Source organism: Rhinatrema bivittatum, chromosome 9 (assembly GCF_901001135.1).
Source record: "Rhinatrema bivittatum chromosome 9, aRhiBiv1.1, whole genome shotgun sequence".
Lineage (NCBI taxonomy): Eukaryota > Metazoa > Chordata > Amphibia > Gymnophiona > Rhinatrematidae > Rhinatrema > Rhinatrema bivittatum.
The window spans coordinates 128,339,415-128,355,291 of NC_042623.1; the positions used below are offsets into that span (position 1 = coordinate 128,339,415).

At 43.4% G+C, this 15,877-nt stretch overlaps 1 protein-coding gene across 1 annotated transcript in view; it reads left to right on the forward strand.

Moving 5' to 3' along the window:
• Positions 1-15,877, forward strand: part of LOC115098487 (cullin-associated NEDD8-dissociated protein 1-like) — a 257,944-nt gene that overhangs the window by 230,003 nt on the left and 12,064 nt on the right. The window contains 2 exon segments of the mRNA XM_029615022.1: positions 11,103-11,272; positions 11,378-11,542. Coding sequence (XP_029470882.1) covers positions 11,103-11,272; positions 11,378-11,542 — 335 coding nt within the window.

A 15,877-nucleotide genomic window follows, 5' to 3' on the forward strand; every position in this document is an offset into this window, starting at 1 on the left:
ATATGTTGGACATTCCATCCCCACGAGTGGTCTCTCAACCCCTATGTGACGGACGAGATCTTCCGCAGATGGGGTCTACCAGATGTGGATCTCTTCGCATCCCCTCAGAACCACAAAATGAGTCGCTTCTACTTCTTGTACTGGGAGGACAGAGAACCAGCCTTGGATGCCTTCGCGCCCAGTTGTGGAGTGCATGTCTCCTGTACGCGTATCCTCCGCTTCTGCTGATAGGCAAGACCCTCCTGAAGCTCCAGCAGGACGCTCCATGATCATGATAGCCCCACATTGGCCACGACAGGTCTGGTTCCCGATCCTGTGCGAGCTGTTGATCCAGGAGCCCATACGTCTGGGCACCTCTCCTGACCTCATCACACAGGATCAGGTCAGGCTGCGCCACCTGAACCTCCGGTCGTTGGCCCTCACGTCCTGGATGTTGAAAGACTTTCGGACAAAGTATCGCAGGTCCTGGTAGCTTCTTGGAAACCTTTCACACAGAATTCCTACCAGTTGAAGTGGAGGAGGTTCTCGGTCTGGTGTGTGGAGCAGGGTCTTGACCCTTTCACCTGTCCCACGCCACAGCTTCTGGACTATCTATGGCATTTCTGAATCAGGGTTTCAATCCAAGTTCATCTGAGTGCCATCAGCACCTACCACCGAGAGGTGGATGACACTCTGATCTTGGTGTAGCCATAAGTGGGGTGCTTCATGCGAGGTTTGCTACAATTTAAGCCTCCGCTGTGTCGTCCTGTTGTGGCCTGTAACATCCATTTGAGCCTATGCGCTCCTGTGAGTTTAAACACCTCACCTAAAAGGTTATCTTCCTGGTGGCAATTACTTCCACCCGCAGGGTCAGTGAGCTGCAGGCCCTGGTGACCTATCCAACTTATACTAGGTTCTTCCTCAATAGGGTGGTGTTACGCACTCACCCTAAGTTCCTGCCTAAGGTAGTAACTGACTTCCATCTGAATCAGTCTATTGTGCTACCCACCTTTTTTCCCGAGGCCACACTCCCACCAGGGTGAGCGGGCTTTGCACGCCCTGGACTGCAAATGTACTCTGGCGTTTTACCTGGAGCGCACTGCAGCCCACAGGCAGTCCACCCAACTCTTTGTCTCCTTAGACAAAAATAGACTTGGGATTGCGGTGGGCAAGCAGACCCTGTCCAATTGGTTGGCAGATTGTATGCTTTCTGCTATGAGCAAGGGGGCCTTCTGCTTGGAGGCAGAGTTAAAGCACACTCAGCGAGAGCCATGGCAGCATCGGTTGCCCACTTCCGTGCGGTCCCTATTGCTGTGACCTGCAAGGCTGCAACATGGAGTTCCTGCCTACATTTGCAGCCCTCTGTCTGGAGAAGTATGGTAGACAGGACAGCACTTTTGGCCAGTCTGTCCTTCATAATTTGTTCCAACTGTGAGCACCCAACTCTCCCTGCCTAGGGCCCATGTGTGGTTCATGCTGCCTCCCGTTGTTGCCAACAGCACCCCATTGTGCCTGTTGCATGTTATTGGGTATCTGTTGGCCCGGTATGTTCTTGGGGCAGCCTGCAGCTTGGTACTTGCGCATCTGTGAGGACTACCATCCTGCTTGTCCTGGGAGAAAGCAGAGTTGCTTACCTGTAACAGGTGTTTTCCCAGGACAGCATGATGTTAGCCCTCAGGAAACCCACTTGCCACCCCGCGGAGTTGGGTTCGTCTGCGGTTTATTTTATTTTTCACTCGTCTTTTATGCTTTGATATGAGACTGAAGGGGGACCCAGCGTAGCTGCGGGGATAGTGGCATGCTAGGCATGTGCAGTCTGCCAAAAATATTCTGTGCCGGGCTCTATCTGATGATGTCACCCATCTGTGAGGACTAATATCCTGCTGTCCTGGGAGAACACCTGTTACAGGTATGCAACTCTGCTTTAGTCTTTCAAAGATACAAAGACTATGGGACATTCAAAACAAATCAGAGAAAATTCTTTTTCACTCAACGCACAATTAAGCTCTAGAATTCATTGCTAGATGATGCAGTTAAGACAGGTAGCATAGCTTGAGTTTAAAAAAGATTTGGATAAGTTCCTGGAGAATCCATAAACCGTTATTAACCAAGTAAACTAAGAGAATAGCCACTGCTTATTACTACGTGATAGCAGCATGGGATCTGTTTACTGTTTGGGATCTTGCCAGGTACTTGTGACATGGATTGGCCACTGTTGGAAACAGGATATTGGGCTTGATGGATTCTCGGTCTGACCCAGAATGGCAATTCTTATGTTCTTAGAATCACAAGGCAAATTAACCTTGGATACCTGTTCTTGAATTGGAGAAAGATTTTTCTGTGTGTGTTTCCTCTAATCCCTCTTCTAGGAAAAACTTTATTAAGAGATAATGAGAAATTGAGTTTTATCAGTCCCCTATTGATCGTGACAAGTTTGGTTTCCACTTCTATGGGAATTATAAATCAGGGAGCCAGTTTGGTTGGAGAATTGTCCAATGCTCATCTTCCAGAATTGGAGAACATTTCCCCATCCCAAAATCAGGTTCCTAGCACTCAGTCTGGATGTTGATAGCAATGATTATTTCTTTGAATCTGCCTGAGGATATGTGTCATATTCCTTTGGCTAAGAAATGTTCCAGTAGGAGATCTTATGGTTTTAAGTGGAGGAGGTTTGCCTTATGGTGTGAGGGAAAAGCAATAGATCCTTTCTTCTGTCCCACACAAACTCTACTTAAGTACCTTCTACATCTTTTGGAGTTGGAATTGAAGACTAACTCTAAGTTCACCTCCGTGCATTTGATGCTTATCACCATGTGGAAGATAGACCCACCATTCTTATCATGTGGAAGGTTGATCTCTGTCCAGCCTTTAGTTGTTGGGTTCATGTGGGGCTTGCTTCAATTTAAATCTCTCATCGGATCTCCCAGTGCATCTTAGGACTTCAGCATGTTCAGGGATGACCAACTCTTGTTCTCAAGAACCACAAATAGGTCTTGTTTTCAAGATATCCACAATGAACGTGCATGAGATAGACTTACATGCACTGCTTACATTCTATGTAAAATCTGATGCATGTTCATTGTGAGTATCCTGAAAACCAATCCTGTTTGTGATTTTTAAGGATCATAGTTGGTCATACCTATCCAAGTTGATGGAAGCTCCTTTTGAACTACAGTGGGCCCTTGACTTATGAACTCAATTGGTTCCAGAGGGCTGGTTGTAACTCAAGTTGGTTGTAAGTCAAGACTTTGTTTTCCATAGGAAATAATGGAAAAACCCATAATGCGTTCCAGACCTCTAAAAAGCACCCCTTACCTAACCATTTCTACAATAAAAAATGGTTGTATGAGGTCTGTAATTACCAGAAACATCTATACTTCCCTAGTGTACGCGCCAAAAAGTTATAAAATGTACTTAGCCTACTAGAAAAAACAATGCAAGTTTATTTTTCATTCATTTATTTATTTATTTAAAAGTTGACATCTTTGGTTTGCAAACAGCATCGGGGGATGAAATGGAAGTGGTTATTGTTCAGAAGGAGAGTCCCATTCCATAAGAACATCTGGAATCTGGCTTTCTGGTCTCCTTTCTCGCCTTGGGGGAGTCTGTAGCTCACTAGGACCTGCTTCTGGCTCACTTGGTCTCAACCTTTTCACAACTAAAAACTGGTCTAAGGTTGTCTGTTTCTGTCTTTTCTTCAGCACTGTTCTGTAGTATGACATGACATTATCATTAAGCAAGTGAATGCAATGATTGGCTTTTCCTCTGTCTGGGTGGGTCTTCTCTACAAATGTTTGAAGCTCTGTCCATTTTTTCAGGATTTCCTTAATTCCAGAAGAGGAAATTTGCAGCAGTGATTGTTGATCTTCCTCTTCCTCCTCTTCAGTAAGCTCCTCGGCTGCCATTCTCTGTTGCCCAGCCAGAAATTGCTGAAGTTCCTCTGTAGACAATTCCTTTGAGTGTTCTTCCACCAGTTCCTCAACATCAGCACTGTCCACCTGCAAGCCTATGGACTCTACTATAGTGACAATGTCATTAACCACAGGGTCAGTTGCAGGGTCCGGCTCCTCTTCTTCTATAATTTTAGGCCGCACTTTCTTCCAGGCCGATCTCAATGTCCGTTGAGAGACATTGGCCCAGGATTTCTCTATTAACTCCACATATGAAAGGATGCTGTAATGTTCTTTCCAGAATTCTTTAAGGGTTAAATCCGTATCTGAAACCATCTGGAAGCACTTCTGGAACAGTTCCTTAGTGTATAGCTTCTTAAAGTTAGCTATGACCTGCTGGTCCATAGGCTGCAGTAGAGGAGTTGTTAGGTGGAAGGAATTCTACTGTGAGCCATGGGAATTCTTCAGCCAACTCGTCTTCGAAGTCTCGTGGGTGAGCAGGAGCATTGTCCATGATGAGGAGAGCCTTGAGTGGTAATCCTTTGTCCTCAAGATATTTCTGTACAGTAGGACAGAAAACCTCCCTGATCCACTCAAGAAAAAACTCTTGTTACCCAGGCTTTTCTGTTAAATCTCCACATGACACCTAACCTATTCTTCATGACATTCTGTTTTCTGAACACTCTTGGGGTCTCAGAGTGATAAACTAAGAGAGGCTTTATCTTGAGGTCACCACTCGCGTTGGCACATAGCAATAAGGTTAGCCTATCCTTCATTGGCTTGTGACCTGGCATTTTTTTCTCTTCCTGGGTAAGGTACGTTCTCTTGGGCATTTTCTTCCAGAAAAGTCCAGTTTCATCACAGTTGAAAACTTACTGACAGGAAAAGCCATTTCTCTGTGTCATTGTTTCGAAGTGGTGTATGTAATTTTCAGCAGCCTTTCTATCAGAACTGGCAGCTTCACCATGCCTAGCTACGCTATGAACACCAGTTCTTGCTTTAAAATTGTGAAACCACCCCTTACTGGCACGAAATATTTCACCATTTTCACTTGCTGATGGCTTATCCTTTATGATATCTGCAGTTATAGCCCTAGCTTTTTCCCAAATTAGACACTCAGGCAATCACCTGCCATCTGCCTTTCATTTATCCACACTAGCAATAGGCTTTCTACCTCTTCTATCACTGTTGATCGTGACTTACAAATTTGAGTGACACCTCTAGCAACACTAACTTCTTGTACAAATCTTTTCTTTGTAAGATTGTTGAAATGGTGGATTTTGACATGCTGTATATGACAGCGAGATCGGTCACTCGAACACCACTCTCAAATTTCTGCACAATTTCTTTCTTCTTCTCGATTGTGATTGCTTTCTTTATCTTTGGGGCCATTTTGAAAACTTCTTTGATAAAAGTGCAGTTCTGCAGGAGAGAAAAAAAAATAACCCTAACAGCACATCTCTTGCCCTCCAGAAATTATTTCCCCCCTCCAAATCACTTGTGAGCACATTACTGTACCTTGCCAGCTGACTGATATCCCCCGATGCTGTTTGCTGAAATTGCGTGCCGGGTCTGCCCACGTGCGCCTTGGTCCCATTAGTAGAAGCAGCAACAGTAGCCAGCCAATCCCTGTAGAAGTCCCGCCCTCCAAGACCAAAAAAATGTGATACACAACCAATCCACGGGGTGAAAAAAAAACCGCACGCAGCACACACGTGGCTGTGGTCGTAACTCAAAATTTGGTCGTGTATCGGAACTGAAAATTATGGTCGTAACTCAAATTTTGTTCGTAAGTCAAACCCTGACATGTTGATCGTAACCCGAGCCATTCGTAAGTCAAGGGCCCACTGTATTAGATCCCTATGAGCTAAAGTACCTGACTTGAAAGATCATATTTTTGGTGGCAGTCACTTCAGTATGCAGGGTCAATGAACTCCATGCCCTAATGTCTTATCTGCCCTTCACAAATTATTTCCATAATAGGTGATTCTGTACGGTCATCTTAAGCTCTTGCTTTAAGGTAGGGTTGGAATTAACCAGTCAGTTTGTCCTTCCAGCATTGTTCCCCCAGGCGATATGTCCAAAAGGTAAATAAGCCTTACACAGTTTGGATTGCAAAGGATCCTTAACTTTCTATCTAAAGCATACCGAAACCCATAGAAAGTCCACCCAATATTTTGTTTATTTTAACCCAAATGGACTGGGATTGTCATAACCAAGAAGACCCTCTAATTGGATAGTTGTTTGCATCTCCTCCTGTTATGCCCAATAGGCTTGACTCTGAAAGGGCATGTCAAGGCTCACAGCATTAGAGCCATGTCAGCATCAGTAGCCACCTGAGGTAATCTTTCATGGAGGAGGTTTGCAAAGCTGCAATACGGAGTTTAGGCCATACATTTACATCACACCATTATCTGGATAATCACTCTCAACGTGACAATAGGTTTGATCAGCCTATCTTGCAAGGTTTAGAAACCTTGCAAGAGCCCTCTTCTTTATTTATTTATGTAGTATTTTTATATACAGATAATCGTTTGGAACATCTAATCGGTCTTCAGGGAACAACAATTCAGCAACAGGCTATACATATAACTTAGGAAACTTTGTAACTAATAGTAATGAGAGATGTATATACTAACTTAGTTAAGATTATATTTCCAGGTTGTCATTTAAAAAAGAAAATTTCATAAATGATAGACATTGCCAATAAAGTCTTTTTGCCCATTGGCTATATTTTGCTGGTGTTCTATTTTTGTTGGACAACCTATAGCTAGAGATTCCCATTTTTGAGGACTGCTTTCTTACCTGTCCTTGGAGAAAGCAAAATTGTGTGTTCTCAAAGAACAGCTGGATACCAGTCCTCTGACCCACCTGCCTCTGCAAAGAATTAATTCTTATACTAATAACTAAACATATAGCTCTAGAAGTTTTGTACTAAAAGATCTTTTGTATGACTTCATCCACTTGTGCGGACTGATATCCTGCTGTCTGCCGAACACCTGTTTCAGGTTAGCAATTTTGCTTTAAGGGCATATCGTGAGTATACACTTTTTTCTTTTGGTCATGTTTATCTAGTAACCTGGGAAACCTGCCTACCTGCCTCAGCCCTTTAAATTCGGGGCTCACTTCCGCGGCGTCGCGCGCACAAAGGAGCGCGACCTAAGGGGCTTGCCCCTTAGTGCGCCCCTTCGTGCGCCCCCTGCGACCCGTAAACTCTTCCAGCTTTCGAGTCCCCACCAGGGGAAGGTAAAGTTTTTTTCTTCTGTACTCAGCCACTAACTCACTGTTCAATATCGTATCACTTCTCACCCTCTGTCCCCACCATGTACCATTTCCACCAGATGTACTGTACCACCCCGCTCTGATTTGCACTGCTTGGTTGCACTGTACTACTCTGTTATGCTGCACTGTACTGCATTATTTGCTGTACCAAATTGCACTGATCTGCTACGCTGCCTTGCACTGTTCTCCGTTACACGGTACTGCACTGTATTTTGGCTCTGATTTGTCCTACCTACCTTCTTCTTGTACCATTTTCTACCCGTGTACCCAGCTCCCGACCTTCCTCCTCATACCCCCCCTCTCCAAGTCCACTGCAACTCTGCCCACATCTTTGACCCCCTAATGCCTTTCTCTAGTCACCACCCCCACCATGCCCCCCCACGCTCAGCCCACTCCTACCACATTCGCCATCCCCTGTATTCACCATCTCTCACGCAGACAACCTCCCTACTTTCCGTACAACCCCCCAACCCAGCGCAAATCCCTCATCCCCATACTAGCCTCCCCCCTAACTCAACTACTCGGCCTCGCTACTCTATCCCTCATGCTATTCAATGCCCATTCCCTCATAAAAAAAACTCATATCCTTGAGGACCTCATTCATGACCACAAACCAGACATCTGTGCAGTCACTAAGACTTGGCTTAAGTGCACTGACACTGTCATCCTTAACCAACTCCCAACCTCCTCCCATGATATTTTCTCCATCCCCAGACCCAAAAAGAAAGGGGGAGGTATCCTCCTCATCTCCAAGAAAACCCTCAAACTTAAGCCCTTGAGTATCAACCCTCCCTCCAAATTGGAAGCTGGGATTTTCAAATCCTCGGATCTCCAAATCTGCCTTATCTACGCCCCCCCCCCTGGCCTCCTAGAACAAAACCCCTCCCCTCTCATTGAACTTATCTCCAGTAACATAAACTGTGATAAGCCTGCCATACTACTAGGAGACTTTAATCTCCATGTAGACGCTACCCTCCTCTCACCTTCCTGCGAAACCATCCTCACTGCCCTCCAAGCACTAGGCTTCACCCAAACTATCTCCACTCCCACACACAAAATGGGACACACTTTAGACCTCATTTTCACTAACTCCTGCATCCAGACCCTCTCTCCCCCATCCTGCACCCCCGTACCGTGGTCTGACCACGCCCTCATCGAGACCAGCTTCACCATAGGCACATCTAATCCCTGCAACCCCCCCCACAACAACACCACCTTCTCTTACCGCAAAACATGTACCACTGAGGAGCTCTCCACAGCCCTCTCCGAATCCCTGATCAACCTTGACCTTTCCTCTCCTGACACTGCCCTCACCTCCTGGGTCAGCACCACTCAAGACATAGCCAACAAACTCTGCCCCCTCATCACCCGCCAACAATGCGCCTCTCCAACCAACAACAAACCGTGGTAACCTCCAAACTACACAATTTGAGACACGACCTTAGACTCAAAGAAAGAGCATGGCGTAAAGACCCCACCCCTCAGCGCTCCACCTCCTACAAAACCCAATTACACGCATACCACCTAGCCATACAAAATACCAAACGTGACTACTACTCTTCCAAAATCCACCAATACACTTTCAACCCAAAAGCCCTCTTCTCTTATGTAGCAGCACTCACCAACCCCCTCTCCCCCAACACGGCTGAAGAAGAAGCCAGCACAAAATGCGAAGAACTTGCCCACTTCTTCCGCAACAAAATATCCAACATACACCTCCGTTTCCCCTCCACAGCCTCTCAAACTCCCCACCCTTCCATCACCCACCATAACTCCGCCTCTCTTGACACCATAGAACTCACCACTCCCAAGGAAATTGAGACTATCCTTAAAAAATCCAAACCTGCATCCCATCCTTCCGACACCATACCAACTAAAAACCTCATCTCCATCCCCAACACCATTGCTGCACCCTTAGCCGACCTAATTAACTGCTCCCTTTCCTCAGGCTCCATCCCTGACCCCCTTAAACATGCCATAGTCAAACACCTCCTCAAGAAGCCCTCTTTAGACCCCAAAGACCCAACTAACTACTGCCCCATCTCCAATCTCCCTTTCATCTCTAAGATCATGGAGAAGGTAGTTAATACACAGCTCATGGCATTCCTTGAGGACTTCAACATACTCCACACAGCACAGTTTGGCTTTCGTAAAAATTTAAGCACCAAAACCCTCCTCCTATCCCTCACAGACTTCCTCCTCACTGGCCTTGACCAAGGCCAAAACTTCCTCATCGCCTTTCTCGACATATCCGCTGCCTTCGACACGATAAGCCACGACCTCCTCATTGCCCGCCTAACCGACATCGGCATCTCTGGAACTGCACTTCTATGGTTCAAATCCTATCTCACTAACATGTTTCTCTGTCAAATTTGGCCAATCAGAATCCTCCCGTTTCCCCCTCTCCCAAGGTGTACCACAAGGCTCCTCCCTCTCCTCCACGCTATTTAACATATACCTCCTCCCCCTCTGTCATCACCTAACTGATCTAGGACTCAAATTCTACATATACGCTGATGACGTCCAAATCATCATCCCCATCCACAACACAATAACTACCACACTAAGCTTTTGGGAGAAATGCCTCTCCTCCATCAACAACCTTCTCACATCCATGCAACTCGCCCTTAACTCTGCCAAAACTGAGCTACTCCTCATACATAACCATCAAACCTTTATGCTGAATACCCCCACTGACCCCCTGACTACTTCTCTCCTCTCACAACCCTCCGTAAGGAATTTAGGTGTCCTACTCGACCCCCATCTGAACCTCAAAAACCATATCTGATTTGTTCTAAGATTTGTTCCATGTAAACTGCCACCCGGCAGTAGTTATTACTGTTAACTGTGAACCGGAGTGATATGTATTGTATACAGGAACTCCAGTATATAAAAACCATAAATAAATAAAATAAATAAATAAATATCACCTCGGTTAACAAGGGAGGTTTCTACAAACTCATGATCCTAAAAAAACTCAAGCCCCTTCTCCACACCCATGACCTCAAAACTGTCATACAAGCCACCTTAACATCTAAGCTAGATTACTGCAGCTCCCTGTATCTGGGCCTTCCTTCCTTCTCTATCAGACTCCTCCAGGTACTGCAAAATGCCACAGCAAGGATCATCAGCAATACACGCAAATCAGATCATATTACCCCTATCCTCAAACCTTCACTGGCTCCCTATCTCTTCCCGCATCTTGTTCAAAGCCATCACCATTACACACAAAGCTATATACAACCACAACTCCTCCTGGCTTAATGAACCCCTCCAACCCACACAGTCCTCACGCCCGACCAGAACAATTCATAAAAGTACTCTCCTAGTTCCCTCTCTCAAAGCCCGCCTCTCGACCACCAGGAATCGCGCCTTCTCCATTGCCGGCCCTAAGCTCTGGAATGACTTACCGCCCAACCTTCGTATGGAACCCTGCCCCTTCAAATTTAGAAAACAGTTAAAAACATGGCTCTTTCATCAAGCCTTCCCAGATTAACATTCTGACCCCCTACACCTACACCTCCACAGACCCCTGGTAACCCCCTTCCCCCCCTGTATAATTGCATATGTGTATAACGGTATAATCATTTAATTGTATAATTGCCTCCACCTCCTACCGATTCCTGGCTCCATTTGTATATTATGTATATTATATATAGTATATTATGTGCTCTTACACATTTAATTAACCTTGTTACTGTTCCTCTCGCCTTCTCTCCTTTTCTATCTTAGTTTGGGGTCTCCCCTTCCGACCCCTCGTTCTTAGTTCTCCCCCCCCCCTGTTATTTGTATTTTCTACCTATTTGTTATTATGTAAACCGATATGATGTGTATTTTAATGTCGGTATAGAAAAGCTGTTAAATAAATAAAATAAATAAATAGTAGGAAGCAAATTTACTTTATAAAAGTAAACTTTTTTTATAGTAATCATTGTTTCCTTCCTTCCTTAGGTGACTTCCTAAAGATGTTGGAAGATCCTGACCTGAATGTAAGGCGAGTGGCTCTAGTGACATTTAATTCAGCCGCACATAATAAACCATCATTAATTAGAGACCTGCTGGATGCTGTGCTTCCTCATCTCTATAATGAAACAAAAGTCAGAAAAGAACTAATAAGAGAGGTGGGTAAGCTTGCTAGTAATTGAAGCCCTTTTTATAACTCATTGTAAGTTTTCCAGAAATGTTCTTTCATGTAACCCTTTTTGTCTTCTCATTTTAAATGCTAGGTGGAAATGGGGCCATTTAAACACACAGTTGATGATGGCCTGGACATCAGAAAGGCAGCTTTTGAGTGCATGTATACTCTTCTAGATAGCTGTTTGGACAGGCTAGACATCTTTGAATTTTTAAATCATGTTGAGGATGGTTTAAAGGATCATTATGATATAAAGGTAAATTATTATTCTATATATAATTCATATTATGTTGTATCTCTAGAAGATTGCAAGAAAAAAAAACAATCTCTATACAGAGGCTTGCAAAAGTATTCGATCCCATAAAAAGACAGATTTGTGTGGATTACAAATGACAGATTGTTCGACAGTATGTTTGTTGCAAACCAGTATGTTCTTAAAAGTAATCTTCCAAGTCACAATTCATTATTTCTCTGCATTTTTTGTAAAATAAGATTAAAACCTGAAAAATGCTGCACACACAAGTATTCAAACCCTGTGCTGTGGAAGTTCCACGTTTACACAGATGAAAGGTATTGCCCTAATAGTTGGCTTACAATTAGCCTCTACCTGTGAATCATTAAAAAAAAAAAAAAAAAAAGTCAGCTTTTCTGGATAAAAGACCCCTAATTCCAGTACCATTTGTCAGACTGTGAATCTGAAGGCAAGCTGTGAAAACAAAAACCAAAGAGCATTCTAAGGAAATTGAAGATAGTTATAGACATGCATAAGAGAGGAAAAATAATATCCAAGTGCTTGCATATTCCAGTGAGCACTGTTGGATCAAATTGTGAGGAAATGGAAGCTGCATCATGCCACCCAGACACTGCTGAGACAAGGCTGTCCCTCAAAACTCAGCATCAGAGCAAGGAGGAGACTTGTGAGGAAAGCCACAGAAGCCATCAATCACTTTGAAGGAGCTACAGAGTTCAGTGGCTGAGACTGGTGTGGAAGTGCACCAGTCAACCATAGCAAGAGCTCTTCATACAAGTGGCCTGCATGGGAGGGCTAGAAAAAAGCCATTACTGAAGAAAACCAACATCAAAGCACAACTGGAGTTTGCAAGCGTGACCCACTAAAATGTGGGATAAATTTTTGTGGTCAGATGATATTTATTTATTTTAAAACTTGCAAGAATATAACATAAGAACATGCCATACTGGGTTCATCAAGCCCAGCATCCTGTTTTCAAAAGTGGCCAATCCAGGCTTATAAGTACCTAAAAACGGTCTATCCACTGCTGAGATCCAAGATGGCGTCTTAGGGAGAGGTCGCAGTGAAGTGAGCTCCGTACAAACAGAAACTTTACAGCATTTACCATGCCCCATACTAAACGAAAGGGGCGAATACATCAGGAGACCTCTGTGCCTGAGGTAATGACCCCCTCTCAGCCTAAAATACCGAGCTTCTTCACTCCGAATATTGTTTCGACTCCGGGAGAGAGGTCCGCGGAGGTGATGGGCGAGGGACGCGCTGACTCACCTCAGGACTTACAGACATTTCTGAGCCCCGGAGCACCCGAGAAGCCTCTTCGCCCAGCCCACAGCCACAATCCCGATTCGGGTTGGGTTAACCCTCAGCGGGGAGCAGAGAGTGAGCCCGCCACAGAGGAGGAGAGAGGAATGGCGGCTGCGTGTGCATTGACGGACAGCAGCAGCGTGGTGGTAAGGAGCCGTCAAGATCGAGGGGCTAAAATGGAGTCGATTGTCGACTTGGGATTGCCTGCTGCCCGAAAAGATCTAATGGAGGAAGAGGACTCGACAAGCGAAACCCTTCGGGTTTCAGAAGTTTGCCGAGGGGATAAGGTAGGCACAATCCCCGTTCAAAAACTGATTAAACCTGGAGAGATAACATTGGAAACGGTTTGGAGCGCTTTAATAACTTTGGAAAAATCAATTGCAACGTTAACACAGGCATTAGTAAATAACCAAGAAGCTATTAAAAAGATAGAACCATATATAATTCAGCATGAAGTTAAAATAAAAGAAATGGATAAAAAAATTTCTGTTCTTCAAGAAACTCAGATAAATTTGGTTAAATCTGATTTAATGACGACTCGAAAGATAGAAAATATGGAAAATACCCAAAGATACTTAAATTTAAGAATTTTAAATTTCCCTCAAGTAAGATTGATCTCCTTGAGGGATCAATTCAAAAAGTATCTTATAGAGACTCTACTAGTGCCGGTTGAAGCTGCTCCCCCCATTGCAAATATTTTCTTTGTTGGTAACAACAACCCGAATAATCGTTCCTTGAATGATGGCGACAATCTCACAGCATTTCTTGAAGCATCCTCAGAGGAGCAAGTCGAGTACCGTGGAACTGTTTCTGCAACATTTGTTTTTCCAACAGATAGAGAAATGGTATTAAAGCTATTTCTGAGAAACAGGGAGAAAGAGTTCTATGGACAAAGGATTTGGATCTTCCCGGACATTACCAAGGCGACGCAAATCAGGAGGAAAAAAATGTTAGAGATGCGCCAGGAAGCAAGGTCGATGGGGGCTAGAGTTATGATTAGATATTCTTTCAAATGTATTCTAATATGGAATAATGTTCGCTATGTCTTTTATGAACCAGATCCAATGCGTGTGTTTCTTGACAGTCATAAGACGGAGGGAGTGCTGCCTGAAAACATCTCGAGCTAGTGTAGTAATATAAAGTCTCCTTAATTACTTATATTCTAAATATTGCTTGTTATGTCCCGTAATATTAATCTTGGATCTCCCACTATTCCGCTTAATATTTAGATATGATAGAGATATTAAGATAGGAACAAATGATTGTATAATTTGTTTCCTAAATGTTTTCTTTTCTATTCTTAATGATTGCCCTAGGAGTACTGATAATTTAAATACGAATTTGTTTCTGTATATCATATGAAAATTAATAAATAAAGAATTGAAAAAAAAACAAAAAAACGGTCTATCCCATGCTACTGATGCTAGTAATAGCAGTGGCTATTTTCTAAGTCAACTTGATTAATAGCAGGTAATGAACTTCTCCAAGTACTTATCCAAACCTTTTTTAAACCCAGCTACACTAACTGCACTAAACACATCCCCTGGCAACAAATTCCAGAGTTTAATTTTGTGTTGAGTGAAAAAACTTTCTCAGATTAGTTTTAAATGTGCTACATGCTAACTTCAGAGAGTACCCCCTAGTCCTTCTATTATCCGAAGCTTTAAGACGAGACAGATGCCACTTCTTTTGTATACCACAAATTAAAATTCCTAAGCGGTTTAACAAAAAGCATTCATAAAAGCATAAATAGTAAGCATGAACAAGACATGCTACAATAAATAAAAAAAAACACCAACATCCAACTAGCTGCCTTCATAGTCATAGCTTATACTCCATATTCTGTACGAGCCTTGAGTGCTTATCATGGGATAATCTGCTCGTTACTGGCTACATATGCGGAAAAGCCTGAGAGGAAAAAAAGGTCTTTAGAAGTTTCCTAAATTTTAGCTGGGAGGATTCTTTTAAATATCGTGGGAGAGAATTCCACAGTATGGGACCCTGGACATAAAAAAGTCTCTCTAGACTCATCTAAGCGAATAGTCCTAAATGAGGGAAAACTAGAGAACTTGACTAGAGGATCTTAGTTTGTGATGAACAATACAATTTTAAGGCTGCATTAAAACTGGGAGGAACAGCACCATTTAAACCTTTAAAAAATAACATTAGTATCTTAAAGGAAATCTTCCATTTAATAGGAATCCAGTGCAAAATCTTTAGGTTGGGTGAAATGTGCTCACGAATCAGGGTCCCGGTTATTATCCTGGCTGCCGAAATCTGAGCAAGCTCTAATGCCTTCAAGGATTTTTGGGGAAGACAAGATACAAAGCATTACAGTAATCCAAAGCAGAAAGAGCAAGAGAATGAATGTTTTGGCTGATTATTTGATTATGGAGTCAGATAAGGCAAGATTTGATGGACGATAGCCAGCAGAGGATAGTGGGGAATGCAGTATGGTCTAGTTTTGAACTAGTATAAGAAAAAGAAGTGGCATCTGTCTCTTTTCTTAAAGCTACAACCTCAAATATGGACCCATGACCTTTTTCTTTCGTAAAAATGATGAAAGAGCATTCTTTCCAGTTTATAACAAAAGTAGTAAATAAAAGTCTAGATGAAGGGGTGGTTCCAGAGACTTTGAAGAGGGAAATTGTAAAGCCAATGATGAAGAATACAGCAATTTCTGTTTTGGAGTTATGTAATTAACGCCCTATATCTAACTTGCCAACTTTGGTTAAGGTTTTGGGGAAAATGCATTCTTACTCAACTTAATGATTTCCTAAATAACATTCTTGATGAATTTCAGTGTGGTTTTCAGAAAGGTTATAACACCAAGCTGCTAATGTTATCCTGCTAGATACACGGATATGTAGAATTCAATAGGGTGGGAGTGGAATCCTGGTAAACTTGATCTAGCATTGCTTTTGAGACTGTTTGCCATAGATTGGCCACCTCAAGGTGACTGGTTTCGGCTTCTCAGGACCTGTGCTGAGCTGGTTTTGTTCATATCTTGAGAATAGGAAGCAGCAGATATGGATA